Source organism: Nomascus leucogenys, chromosome 10 (genome assembly GCF_006542625.1).
Source record: "Nomascus leucogenys isolate Asia chromosome 10, Asia_NLE_v1, whole genome shotgun sequence".
In the NCBI taxonomy this organism is placed as follows: Eukaryota; Metazoa; Chordata; class Mammalia; order Primates; family Hylobatidae; genus Nomascus; species Nomascus leucogenys.
This window is the reverse complement of record NC_044390.1, coordinates 45543849-45557644: the sequence shown is the minus strand read 5'-3', so window position 1 is coordinate 45557644 and position 13796 is coordinate 45543849. Positions and strand designations below refer to the sequence as shown.

The 13796-nt window shown below is 47.6% G+C and overlaps 1 protein-coding gene across 1 annotated transcript in view; it reads right to left on the bottom strand.

Moving 5' to 3' along the window:
- Positions 1-12883, bottom strand: part of TSHZ3 (teashirt zinc finger homeobox 3) — a 75194-nt gene extending 62311 nt beyond the window's left edge. Inside the window, exon 1 of the mRNA XM_003275046.3 lies at positions 12394-12883. Coding sequence (XP_003275094.1) covers positions 12394-12433 — 40 coding nt within the window. The 5' untranslated portion in view covers positions 12434-12883. The remainder of the gene's footprint in view (positions 1-12393) is intronic.
- Positions 12884-13796: the final 913 nt, after the last annotated feature.

Genomic DNA, 13796 nt, shown 5'->3' with positions numbered 1-13796 from the left:
AATATTACTTCTGTTCATAATCAGACTTCTCTCCAGCATCATCTTTGAATGTTGAACCTTTTTCAATTAATTAAAAACTATGCACTGCAGAGTGCATATTTTATCAGCCCTCAGCTGCTTAAGCGTCTAGAAAAGACCAGGCAGTTTTTCTTTCTTTCTTCCTTTCTTTTTCTTTTTTTCTTTTTTTTTTTTTTTTTTTACAGGCAACCCAGAGCAAGTACTTGCAAGGGTCATATCTTTTTAATTATCTTTTCTCTCTTTGATTAATTATTCCGTCTGACAATAGCGTGTTTCTAATGCTATTCACCTGCCTTTGATGATTGACAACTTTTCTGTCTGATTCAGAGCAAACAGCTGCTGCCACAATCTCCTAGCAACCCGGGTGTGATGGATGAGCCCCCAAGATGGATGGCTGCAATAAATCATGTCTCCAGCCATAAAACTGAGAAAAGGGGATAAGAAGAAAAGCGAACAAAAAACAAAACAAGGTTTCTTCCCATGAGTGCACTCAGTTCCTTACCAATTATACCTGAAATGGACTTTGCACCTATTAATAGCAAAGTTTTTCTAATCAGTAAAAATGGGATGATGGCATTTGTATCAAAGGTGTTTACAATTGTTCCTGCAAATTGGCACTTGTACTCCAATTACCTCCAACACTGCCCAAGTGCAAGGGCAGATGATCAAAGTTTTGCCTTCTTCCACGAAGTCTCAGCAAGGAACAACATCACCTTTGTACCGTTGGCTATGATTCCAGGCACCAACAAAGAATACAAATCTGATTCTACCCAATTTTTGGCAGCAGCTGGACAACACCAAAAGTAAATTCTAAGTCATGCTGAGTGCAGTGCAAAGTGTTAGGCTGCGAATAAAGTTATTTCAAAATAAACACACACATACACACACACGCACACACACACACACACAAAGTTGCCTGGAGTTGATGACTGAATCAGTACTATTTGCATTTCTTTCCTGTTCATGGCAGTTGCAGGCATTTTACATGTCAGGGAAAAGTTTGTCCCAGAAGCAGCAAGATAGGAACATTCAGCCCTTCCACAAATTCTAGATTCTCATTCTTTAGGTAGAAAAACTCTTCCGGTCTAACTTTCTATCCCATCATTCTTAAAAATTAATGTCCACACTGTAAGTCATACAACAAGCCTTTGATTTCATTAGCAACCCCAAATAAAGTCACATATTTAATAGAATTCCTGCCAATTAAATTTGCACTATCGGGGCTCTCCCAGCAGTGGAGATCCAGCAGGAAGGCCTAGAGAGTTTCTGTTTTCCTTTTACCACCAGGGAAGTAGGCTGCAAGGCCTCTTGCAGCAGAAGAGGTGGAAAGGCCAGAGCTTCACCGAATCCTCAGGCAGCTGGGGGCTGTGTCAGTGAACCAGGCTGCGTCCCTGAGTACTTCCAGTAGGTGGGGGTGTCCTGGTGCACACAGCTCAAGGGTGCAAACCCAGAAGCGATTAACTGGCAGGGCTTGGAAACAGCTGTCCACATCAGGCCTGGCGGGGGTCTGCTGGGGCCCTGCAGAGGGGACAGAGCTCAGACACAAAGGGGAAGAGGCTGCTGGGAGCCCGGGCAGGGAGCCGCAAAAGATTATTTTTTATCTGAAATATTCCTGAGACATGGAAGTCTTTACGTTTCTTCATTCTCACACTACTAACCAAGCCAACCAAAAGACTTTTTTAATAGTTATATTGTGCTAAGCTTTTCAGATACGGTGTTGGTTTTTTTTTTTTTTTTTTTTTTTTTTTTAGCATGACATGGAGTTTAAAAAAAATCAGACAAGGGTTCTGGCTTCAGCAACTGCAGCTCTGTTTATATTTTAATGTTTTGTACGTGACTGCTTCTGTGGGAGAAGAAAGAGAAAGAGGGAGAGAGAAAGTTGCCTGTGAGCTTTAGTGTAAATCACAGATACTTCATTTTTCTCTGTATCCTTGGAAATTATTCAAAATTAAAGCCTTCCTCCCTCCATCTTTTTTTTCTTTCTCTATTTCTTCTTTTTTTTTTTCCAGTGGGGGAGTCTTCTGTATTGCACATGCGAGGGTTTGTGTCTGGTCAGCTGCAATGAGAAGGCAAGGCCAATCGATAGAAACACACACACAGGCCCCTACCCTGCCCCAGCTTGTCCGACTCTCAAGTTACAGGTTTACACGGCAAGTCTAAATAATATTCAAAATGATAAATGGTACCCGAAGCCCGGCATCCACCATCAATCTTTTTTTAAGGAACATCCATCTTCAATAACGCATGTTTGAATCATGTGAAGTCAGGAGCCCTGAGATTCATTTATACCACTCTTTGCAAGCCAGGGTGGCTTGAATGATACCTGTCAACCTTTTTCTTTCTTTTTTTTTTTCTCTCCCCTTGACTAATGGGGAAAAAAAAAGGCAAGAAAAAAAGAGAAAAGGAATGAGAAAGGGGGAAAAAAAAGTCAGAAGTGCGTCAAAGGCTGAACAGTGTGGTTTAGCAGATAATATGAACGAACATAACCTCTCCCGTGCCTCTGCCAATCTCCCACCCACCACGACACGCACCCAGCCATCCAGAAGCAGGCTCTACCCCCCTCTCCTCTGTACCCCCCTCTCCCCTGCCCAGCCTCTTTCCTCCCTTTCCCTCTTGCCAAATCAGCAGAGCTCCCTCCTGTAAGCCACAGGGTACAGTACCAAGAGAAGGAGGAGACAGCCTCACATGGACCTGGGCTTCCCTCCCCTCCCTGTAGTCTGGCTGGGGCCCATATGATAAATGACATATGTCATTCTGTCAGGAGGGAAGGGTGGGTCAGTGATGTATGACTCTGCTGAAAAGGAAATCGACTGTTTGGCATGGTGCAGCTCTTCTCCACCAGGATTTAGTTTCAGAACTCTGAAATGAATTCTCCGACGTTTCAAGTGCATACTTAGGGCAGGGTGATGGGAGGCCTGGGAAATCGGACTCCATCCTCCCACTGCCCTTCCCATGGCAAAAAGGAAAAAAAAAAAGCGGGGGGGGCGGCGTTCTGCTGCTGGATACCTGCAAAAGGCCACACACGTGTCGAAGTCCCTAGCTGTCGCAACACCGTGGGTTCTTAAAAAAAAAATTGACTTTAAAAAAAAAGAAAGAAAAGAAATTAAGTGGAGTCAGGTTAGCCCTTTTATTTATTTATTTTTTAATGGCAAAGGGCTGACACAAAAGCAAGATAAAAATTAGCATGTTTGAAGTAATCGTCCCGCAGCTTGACATCTGCATAGTAAATTTTAAAGGAAAAAAATGTGTCAGACAGCCATGAGCCGCCTCGCCCTCCCCCTTTCATTAGCTCACTGCCAGGGTGGCACTGCTGAACCTCATTATGGCGAGAGGATTTATGAAGCTGAACCCAATGGCAAAGAAAAGGCATCTGTCAATAATTGTAGGGAGCTGCACTCACAGCTTTGAAATCTCATTAAGTATGCAGTTATCAGGCATAAAGATCAAAAACATTACTCAACTCCGACAGAATCTTATGGAGGAACATTAATTAGCAACAGGCCTACAGTACAAAAAAAAAAAAAAAAAAAAAACCCACAGACTTCCTCTCACACCTGCCCAACCCACAAACCTAAAGCAACACTCCCCCTCCCGCCTGAAAAAAAATAATTCCCAGCATCTGAAACTGATCAAGAACATGAAACAACAGAGACGCACACAGAAAAGGGGAGAGGGAGGGAAGGGGTGGGCGGTGGCAGGGAGGAGGGGAGAGGGAGGGCGGGGAAATTCAGTTGAGAAAGCCTTGGCGGTGAGGAGAGAAAAGGAAGAAGCTGTCAAACTTGAGAAGGATGTCAGTGCGGGCCCTGATTACTGGGGCCTATAGAGTTCTCAGACCTTTTATCATCCTCACCATCAAAACCAGTCTGGGAGTCACTGCCGGGAGGACTGGGGACTGCAGGTTTGCAGCCCAGGCCCAGGGCCCAGACCCCAGGACCCTCTCCTCCAGCCCCTCCTTACCTGGCAGGCAGGAGGCTGCAGGGCCAAGACCCAGGAGGCAGGCCCCGCTTTCCCCAGCCAGTCTGCACCCAGCCAGCTAAAGCTGGCAGCAAGACCCGCCTTCACAGGCTCTGGACACAGGCCAGGGAACCACTGCGTTCATCTTCCATCTCTCAACCACTGTAACACACCTTTTTCTTCCTCCAAAGAGACTGCAGCATCCCCTTCTCACACATGCACCCTCTGTTATTTGATTTCTGTGTGCAATCCCTTACTGAAAAATACTATATAGATGGGGGAAGGCATGTGAAAACTGCCAAGCTGACCCTGAGTCCCGAGGCCTCCAGACCTCTGTAACACTTGGGACAAGGTGCAGCTCATTACGGGTGTCCAGCAGATCCACACACTAGTTTGACTCTAGGATCTCCAGGAAGGTAAAATTAAATGGCAAGTTTCCTGCCCCACCACATCTCTGCAAGATGCATGGGCAAAGAGTAATGTACGTAATGTACATGTGTTTTGGAAGCATCCCACAAGTATTGTGCACTTGGGGTCTCAGGCAAACTTCCCTGATGTCCTGTGGCGGTCTGGATCCAGGGTAGCTGCACAGAGGCCTAGTAGGGTGGGAGTGTGTCTCAAATACCTCTCAGGTTTCAGTCCAACAGGCAACATCAGCCACTCCCGGACATGTCATGCAACAGTGAGGCACCATCTGTAGCCCCTACCCCCATGAAAGGTGTAGGAAAATAATAAAGTAGATATCCTGCATTTTATTTCCTTTATTGCACTGTTACAGAAAGGTGGCCTTCTCTGTTCACCTGCTAGCATGCACTCTCTCTCTCTCTCTCTCTCACACACACACACACACACACACACACACACGGGCACACACACACACGGCACTTCCCACAATCCCACACCATAAGAAAACCTACAGAACAGCTCCTTTGATCTGAATCCTCTGCTAGGATTCTCTTAGCTCCTCATTCACTCCTAGGCCACATTCTTCCCTGGTTCCACGGCTACTCCTTAAGTGTTTACCTCTCTGGTCTACTCGGAAGACAATGGTCACCTTTTCATAATTAGCCACATCTTTAAGAAAATGGACATTAAGATTCCTAGGCAACCAGCCTGGAGATCCCTCCAAACCAAGGCCCATCTTTTCCAATAAATGCCTCTCCTTTAGAATATCAATGAACACAGCTCGAATAAACTGTCACCTATGACCAAAAATAGTCAGGAACACTTGTCTATAAACCAGACTTGATGAGAAGGCATTTTAGCAGGAGTATTACAATAAGGTGTTTACATTTTTTATGTGCTTACCATATTACCTTTATTATGTGTAACATCAAAGTGATTATCGCAATTACATCTAACAGAATTAATTACAGAACTTCGCATCATTCCAGGATACATAATGCATTAGAGGTAAGCCAAAGAAAGAAAACATCTTGATTGTAGTAACTATTGTTGGGGTGTATTTTCTCTAGCAGCAATGCCACACCAACGGCAGCTTTCAGAGCAATGGAAACTGAGGGGTTTAACAGGGAAAAAGCTATATTCTCTTAAAATTGAACTCATGCTTTTTGCTTAATAGTACGTTGGTGATAGTGGACATATAAAATCAATTTAATTTTTTAAGTGTAAATCTTTAAAAGGTGCTGGTTAATCCACCCAACCAATGTTAGTACATAAAGGAGAAAGCACATGGGTGAAAGACTTACAAGTCTTTACGTATGCAAAATAAATTCACTCAAGGCTTCATTAATATTAATTTAAATTCAAAACCCATTTACATTAAATTGTTCATTAAAAATTGCCTATTTTATGCAACATGCATTTCTCAAAGAACTCAGAGGAAACTGAATACATAGGACTAGATTTAATGATGGGAATGGAAAATCAAAAGTAAATGAATTGGAGTCATTTCACGTATATTACCAAACAGTCCTTTGCTTTCCATTAAGGATGGGTTCCACTTTGGGAAACAAATATATATTCTGAATATTGTGTTTTCCACTGCTATAAACTTGTAAACATGACCTTCTGGCCTACCACAGAGGAAAAAGAAGAAAAACAAGAGAAACTAGTGGAAGGGAAAGGGCAGCCAATCCAAAACTGGGCTTGGAATAAAACAGGGATGGTTTGCCTTCAGATCTCACCTGGATTCACAGTGCATTGCGAGTTAGGCTCGCGTTTTTAAAAATGTACGTAAGTTAGCATCTGCCAGTGCCCATCTTGATCTAGAACTAACAGTGTCTTTTTCCCCTACACTCTACCCTTTACAATCCTTTATTCTCTTAGCCAGGTGACCAGGAATGTGATGACAAGGAGTTAGTAAGTTCCTTGTGCCCTCCCTCCTGACAACAATCTGAACTTACCCTGTTTCCCCAACAGCTGTTCTGGATGAAGAAAACACAATCATAATTAATAACATGTGTCCTGACAGTATGAATTAATAATTTATCACTCAGCCCAAACAAATTTAAATTATTCTTCAAGAGCCACACCTTTGCATATTTGAGAAAATAAGGTAAGGAGATGGTTAAAATGTCCAGGTAACGTGACCTTCGGTGAACTACTCATCCCCACCCCCCCGACTGTATGTCTTGGACTATTCTTGTTGAAATGCTAAAATAATTTACAGAATTGAAAGTAATTAAACCCAAGAATCTAAATGCTGATCAAACTAAGTGCATGTGCTAGAAATGTCTTCTTTTTTAAATGGGGCTTATAAAATATTCAATATTTGGTCAAGGACACTATGTAATCTTTCTAATAAAGATTCCTAAACCTAGAGTATGACAGTTGTTCAGGCAAGTGGTCATAAGAAGATTATGTTCTATTACTGTCTTTTTTTTTTTTTTTTTTTTTTACTTCCGAAAATGCATAGCATTATTCTGGTCACAAACAGTGACCTGAATTTTTAAGTCCATTTCTAAGCGTAAATTTCTACAAATGGTGAAAAATTAAGAAAAGCTACCAAGTCTATGTCTCCAGTCCTTACAATGCAGGTTTGTGTGTTTTTTTTTTTTTAAAGAAAATCCAGAAACAGGGGAAAAATATTGATAGCCATTGTTTAGTGGGATTTAAAAATTTAATGACTAACTGCAAATACTGGAAACTGGAATTAATCTGTCTGGATTTTTTTAAAAAGGCTTACAGACATTTAAATGCATGTATCGGGACACTTTATCAACCTAACATAAAATTGTCATCTTATCTTATTATATGACTATTTTATGCATGTGTCAAAGAATTTAAAAATGACTGCCTGTCTATTGAGTCTAATTACAACTGCACATTATCTGTCTGGATGTACCAGTCCATATCATTGTTACTAAATACAATATATTGTATTCACCTTTCATTTGTAACTTCAGACAGAGAAACCACAATTTAGAGCATAACTAAAACACAGACACACACACACACACACACACACACACACACACACAGTGAACACCTGCAAGGGTTTGGGATATGGGATACCACTGTTCCCTTCTGTCCTTTTCCCCTCCGTGGGCTTTGAGGGTGATGCTACAGGGGTGTGATAAAGCAGCTGATTTGAAAGATCCATCTACCTACCTGAGCTGGACACTAACACAGAAGGGTAGACACACACACCCTACTTTATTTCATTTATATTAATTTTTCTTACAACATGACCAAAGCTATTTTTACCCTCTGCCCAGTGACAGGCAGGGATGAAAATGGGGCAGGAGGAAAGCCTTACAAACTGCACTTGGGATAACTGTGAACTGCTGCCACTCTTGGATTAAACATGGCTGTGTGCACCAGGACCGGGCACTTCCGAATCCTTTCCTCTCTGCCTCCCCGCCTGCCTGCCTGCCTGCCTGCCTGCCGCAGCCCTGGCCCCAGCCTGACTCTGGCAGGACACGTGTAAAAGAGAAAGCACCACAAGAGGTCCAGGCACTGTGCCTTCAAGAAGGTAGATCCTTTCTCTTTCCAGAAATCCCAGGAGTGGAGGGCGGGGGTAAAGGAATGGTTTTAATTCTCTCAACTCACCTGGGTTTCACGGCATTTCCCACGGCCCTGAGCAGTCACCTTTCATTCTAATCACTTGACAAAACAATCTTTAGCAAAAAGAGGGGAAAAGGCAGACGTGTGAGGCAATTTAGGGAATCGCTGCTGAGGCATCAGTTATTGACTATCTGGCTCCTGTTTATGAGCGCGCTCAAGGCAAAACTGAGAACAAAATGACAACATCAACAGCTCACAATCAAGTGTGGCCCTGGAGAGCACTGAAGCCCTAACTGACAGCTGTCAAGATAATGGGGGCACCGCAGCTGATTCTGGAAGGTTCTCTTCCCCACGTGGACATCCAAGGGAATAGCCTTGCCTCCCACCTCCTTTGTTTTTCTCCTTCGTCTTCTTGGTTTTCCTTTTTAGAATTTGCATTGTTGCTCTCATTTCGTAGGAAATGGGGGAAGAAAAAAATCATAGAACAGTCAAAACCAGTCGCTCTGCCACCTTGCTACAGAGTAGAATACCTGTCCAAGGAGAAATACATGGCAGGTATGAGAGGAAATAAATTCCCAAAGCTAAGGCCGAAATGCCCTTCTGAATGCTCCACGTGCTTCCAAGAGAGAAGGGAAAACTCCTTCCCGGAGCTGCCCGATGTGTGGACCAGACTTAGGAAGGTGTCATCTGGACACCACCAGGTGGGCCACCTCTTAGGCATGCCCATGTCTACTGGCAACATGGAACCCCGTCTGCCTATTCCAGGGGGATCCACAGTGTTCTGTGGCACCAGCAGACCCTAGGGGGTCCAAGTCACTTTCACAAAAGTCAAGATGCTTAAAGATTTACCCTCGCCTTGTTTTTACCACCTAAGAACTCCATGGAACATTACCCCCTTTCAAAGAATATAGCTCGCTGGCAAATTGTGGTTCGATGGTTTCTTTTTTTTTTTTTTTGGTTTTTTTTTTTTTTTGGAAGCATAAGAAATGGTCTTTTATGATTTCACATTTGCCTCCAGAAAATTAATATAAGTAAATAAAATATCTGCTATTAAGTATTACACTAAATTTTTCTGGCATTTTCAGAAATGTTTTTTAAAAATCACTCTGAACAGGAGAAAGTCATGCTTTAAGCAAGGGATAATGGTCATTTTGCCTGAAGGACACTGTCCTTCCCTAACCCCACTCCTCTGAGCTTCTAAACGCAGCAACATCTGTCCAGCACAAACGCACAGCCCCTGGAAATTACAGGTCTCAAGGAAGCAAACTCTCACCCAGGTTTCTCTTTGGCAGGTAAAGAAACCTCTTTCTCTTTGAGAAAAGACACTAAGCCATACACAGTTTCTATCAAAACACCAAAAAATCCTAAAGTACAGAAATATGTATTTGCAGGGATTCTTGGAGCCTGCTTCGGCCTTCGGGAAAGCAATGATACATTGGCCTAGATATGAAGACCGTGTGTACCTGTGTGCCACGTCTGCTCGCCCTACCCAGCTCTTGGCCTTTTGTGGTTGTTATTCTACCCCAGACCATTAAAAGGGCCCTAATTCCTATGACATGATTATCCAGGTACCAAAGCCCATTTGTCACCTGCAGCAGAAAATTGAGTTAATGCACAACTAAAGGCAGCCAGGACTGTGTAATATCAACTTGATTACATCAAACTAGCTGCAAACCTAATTCTGCTGGATGACACTGCGTCGAGCTTGTCATCTCCAATCATTAAAGCTGTCAGGAATCCATCAGGTTTACAGCTAATTAGGTGAACACTAATGAAGCTGGCAAAACAACTTTTCTTTTTTTATGGCTGAGCGGACCTTTCAGTTTGGAGGGGAAAAAAAATTCTCGAGTATTCTCAAGGTTGCTGGGGACTGGATTTCCAGTTACCAATCAGCAGACATCTTTCTTTTCCCCACTCTCTCTATCAGTACAAAGCAATCAATTTGTCATCACTCCCAGTATGCCACAAAAGCTGGCATGAGCCTTATAACTTGCAGCTGGGAGAACTAAAAAAGAGGAGAAACAAAAATGGGAAGTTTCTTGTCCATCCAAACAAACAAACCACCCCCCCAAAAAAAACCTCTGTGCATACTTATCACCAGCCTAAATGTGGAGTTTTTTTTTTTTCTCCACTCTTCTTAAATAAGTAGCTCTTCAGTCAGCCTCCACCCCCTCCTCCACATGTCCATTAGGCAGAGGCATTCTGATAAAGTAAATCCAAAACCCGAGTATGGGAAAGAAATAAAGCACTCATGCTGCCAGCTTCTGATTGACCATTAAGCTATTGATGAATGTGCCTGTCAGGAGAGAGACAATTAAATCAAATATGAAACAAAGTCGTTTTGACGGGTCATTTTGATAGAGCAAAACCATTCTTCCATCTCCTATTAGTCCTGCAGTCAAGTTTTTTATATAATGAATTTTTCTTAACTGACCTGAGATTTCCTGGCTGGCTTTCTTTTAAAAAAAAAAAAGTGCAGAAAGGTTAGTGAACAGGTTGCTCTAAAAATAAGTAAATAAATAAATAAATAAAGCCAACAGCAGGTTCCCTCCTCCTCTGATACTTCTCTGGAGGAAGCTATCAAATACGAGTCTCAGATTGGCAGGGTGCAACCGAAGAGATGAACTAGAGAGAGAGTTCTGAACCAAATGTAAAGATGTAATCACATATGGTTCATTGGATGGAGGCACACACATACCTTAAAATGTGTATCCAAAAAGGAAAGAAAAAAAAAATTTCAAAGACTGGAAGAAGCCCAAGACATTCCTACTACTCAACTTTGTGAAGGATTCCTCCAAAGTTTCAGAGTTTATTTTGGGTAGATAAGCTCACTGCTTGAGCCTGGAATTTAAAGTAGAAGGTGGGACGGGCAAGAAGCAAGCTCCAGGAGGTTAACTAGGGAGGCGGCAAGCTCCCTACAATCACTCCTGGAATTTTCAAACTTTCTAAATTTGGGCAACACCGAGGACAGAGAGCAAAACCTGCATCCTAAGCCCCAAACCAACCCTGTTTTCTTCTGAGATTTTCTGAAGACACTGGCAGGCAAGCACATTTCTGGGAGAAAAGAGAATTATCATTCCTTCTCTGTGACCCCGTGTAAGGGGTCTGGAGTGTAGAGTGCAGCCAACGTGTGAGGTCCCCTGGCAGTGCTGGCTGGCATGATGGAAATTATGGGCACTCAGGGCAACTCAGGGCACCATGGGTACAACGCCTTCCTCCAAGATGGGCATCAGCCAATGCCCTGACCCTACTCTCTGCCGTTCCCTCTAACATCAAAAGAGAAGTAAAAGAAAGGAAGAGAAAAGAAAAGAAAGGAAGCCCCACTTAACCCTCCCCTTCAGGGAGCATCTGAACCTCTGCACATCTGAGTGTTACTCATATCAAAATACATCACGTCCATATGTGGTCCTCTCGGCAATCCGCCCCAAATCCCAAAGTTGCACTGACAGGGCCCTCCTGACGTCACAGAGCTTGGCCTCACTATTCCAAGTGATTTATTGATGTTTATTGGGAATGAATAGATCAAAGGCAGCAGCATGACGGGCGATCAATCAGTCATCAAATCAAGGATGGCAACGGGCCAGAAACCCTTCTTCCAGGCAACATGCCCCCAACCGACATTATTGCAAAATAATGTTATGTGTGTGGTTTTTGTTTTGTTTTCAATGATGCGTTTTCCAGAAAAGAAAAGAAAAAAAATCGGCTCAGTCTTAACAGGAGTTGACACTCCCGGTTGAAGAAGAAAAAAAAAAAATGAGGAACAAAAAAGTACTCAGACACGTCCCAGAACTAAGTGCTATGCGGAGATGAGGGTGGGAGCAGCAGTACAAGGAGGGGGTGGGGGCAAGGAAACACAAACAGGGGAGAAGGAAAGGCCAGCATCTAACATGGACTTGACAGTCATCTGACAATACCCAGACCCTGTGCGCTCCGGGTCCACCGCTGTGCCCAGTTTGGGCCCAAGAAATGAGGAATCAATCGTATTAGTAGTACTAAGGTGGCCGAGGGGACCGGCTCGCTCACTCGTTCGCGCTCCCTGGCTCGGCGGACACCGGGCAGTCCCCAGCCGGTCGGCCGCTCGGAGAACGCGAAAGGTGTCCCGGGGAACTCAGGTGACCCCGCCCGCCCCCCACAGAAAGAGCCAGACCGGGGTTGCTTCCCATCCCCTCTGTAGCCGGAGAACCGAGGAGGCAGGGACCCGGCGCGGCTCAGCGCGCTCCGCGAGTGGCTCCCCAAGTGGGTGCGAGAGGGAAGAGGGCAGAGCGCGGCGGGGCGTCCGGGGGGCGCCCGGTACCCGAGGCGGGCGCACGCACCCGAACAGGAGAGCGGCGCCCGGAGTTACTCAGTGCGGGCAGAGGAGCGGGGCGAGGAGCGGGGTCGCGTCCGCTGGAGGCGCGGGGCGAGCGGAGGAAGAAGAGGAGGAGAGCAGAAGGAAGGGGAAGCGGCTCGTACCTGCTGCGCGCCGGGGCGCCTGCTGCTTCCTCCTCGGCATGATGCTTCTCCGGCGACTGCCACTGCCGCCGCCGCCGCCGCCGCCGCCGCCGCTGCCGGGCTGAGGACAGGGAGGGAGGGGCGGCTGGCCCGCGGGGGGGCGAGGCGGGCCTGCTCTCAGCCTCCCCCCCGGAGAGCGGCCGCCCGCAGGATGCTGCTGCGCCCAGGCTCTCCGCGTCCCCCCCGCGCCGCGCTCCGCCGCGAACCCCGAACGTGCGGAGGGAAGAAGGAGGGCGGGCGAGGGAGGCTCGGGGAGGGAGGAGCACGGGGGGGAGGAGGAGGCAGAGAAGGAGGAGGTGGAGGAGGAGGAGGAGGACCGCGCTGCCGGCGGAATGGGAAGTTTGACAAATCGCTCCAGAGGCCGGAGGAGGAGGAGGGGGCGGGGAGGAGCGGCGGCCCTGCCCCCCCCCGCCCCGTCCCCAGACGAGGTGCGCGGGGTTCGGGGCTGGGGGGCGGGGAGAGGGGGAGAGGGCGGGCAGAAGGGTGGGAGGAGGAGCGCGGGAGCGGCCCGGACCGGTACTGCCCCGGCCCCCGCCTCCAGGCCGGGGGTCACGGCATCCGGGGGGACGCGCAGCCGCCGCCGCGGCCCGGGGCTCGGCGGTCCAGTCTTCTGCCCGTGGCGCGGCTGGAGCGGCGGCGTCGGCAACAGGCAAGCTTAAAGGAAAAGGAGATGATCGTGTCAATCGCCCGCGGGGGCGCCGCGCCCCCGCCCCCGGCCCCAGGCCCGCCTGGGACCCCCGCCCCGCCAGCGAAAGGGGTGCCACCCCTCCGCCTCCGCCCCGTGCGCACACGCAGGGGCGCCGCGCCCGCCCCGCCGAGCCCGTCCCGGGGCGCTCGTTACCCCCCCACCCCATTCCCACCCAGCGTTCGTCCCCAGCTGCCCCGCCCGGCCCGCACTCCTCTCCACCCGCCGACTCCGGAGCCCCCAGCGCGGTCCCCTGGCCGGGGCTGGCGCCCCCGGGGATGCCAGAGCCCACGGGCGGACCCCTCCAGGGAGGAGGCGGGCGCGGGCCGGGGCGGGTGGGGGCATCCCTCAGACCCCGCGCCACCCAGCTCCTCCCCCAGGACCCGCCGTAGCCACTTCCCCCAATTTTTTTTTCCCCGGACAAACTTTCCTGGGCCCGTCCCGGGGGTCGATGTGGGAGGGGGTTCTTTCAAGTTTCCTCTCCTGACTTTGGGATGATCAGGGTCCCTCAACCCCGCCCCTCGCCCCCGGGAGCCGGGCCGCGCCCCCCATCCACAGCGCGGGCCGATCTTAGGGCGGGACGGGGGCGGGAGAAGGAAACCCGGCTCCCCTGCCCATCCCCCGCCCGGGGCTCCCCCGAGAGCCTAGGGGGCCGCCGCGCCGTGTTCCGCGCCCGGCC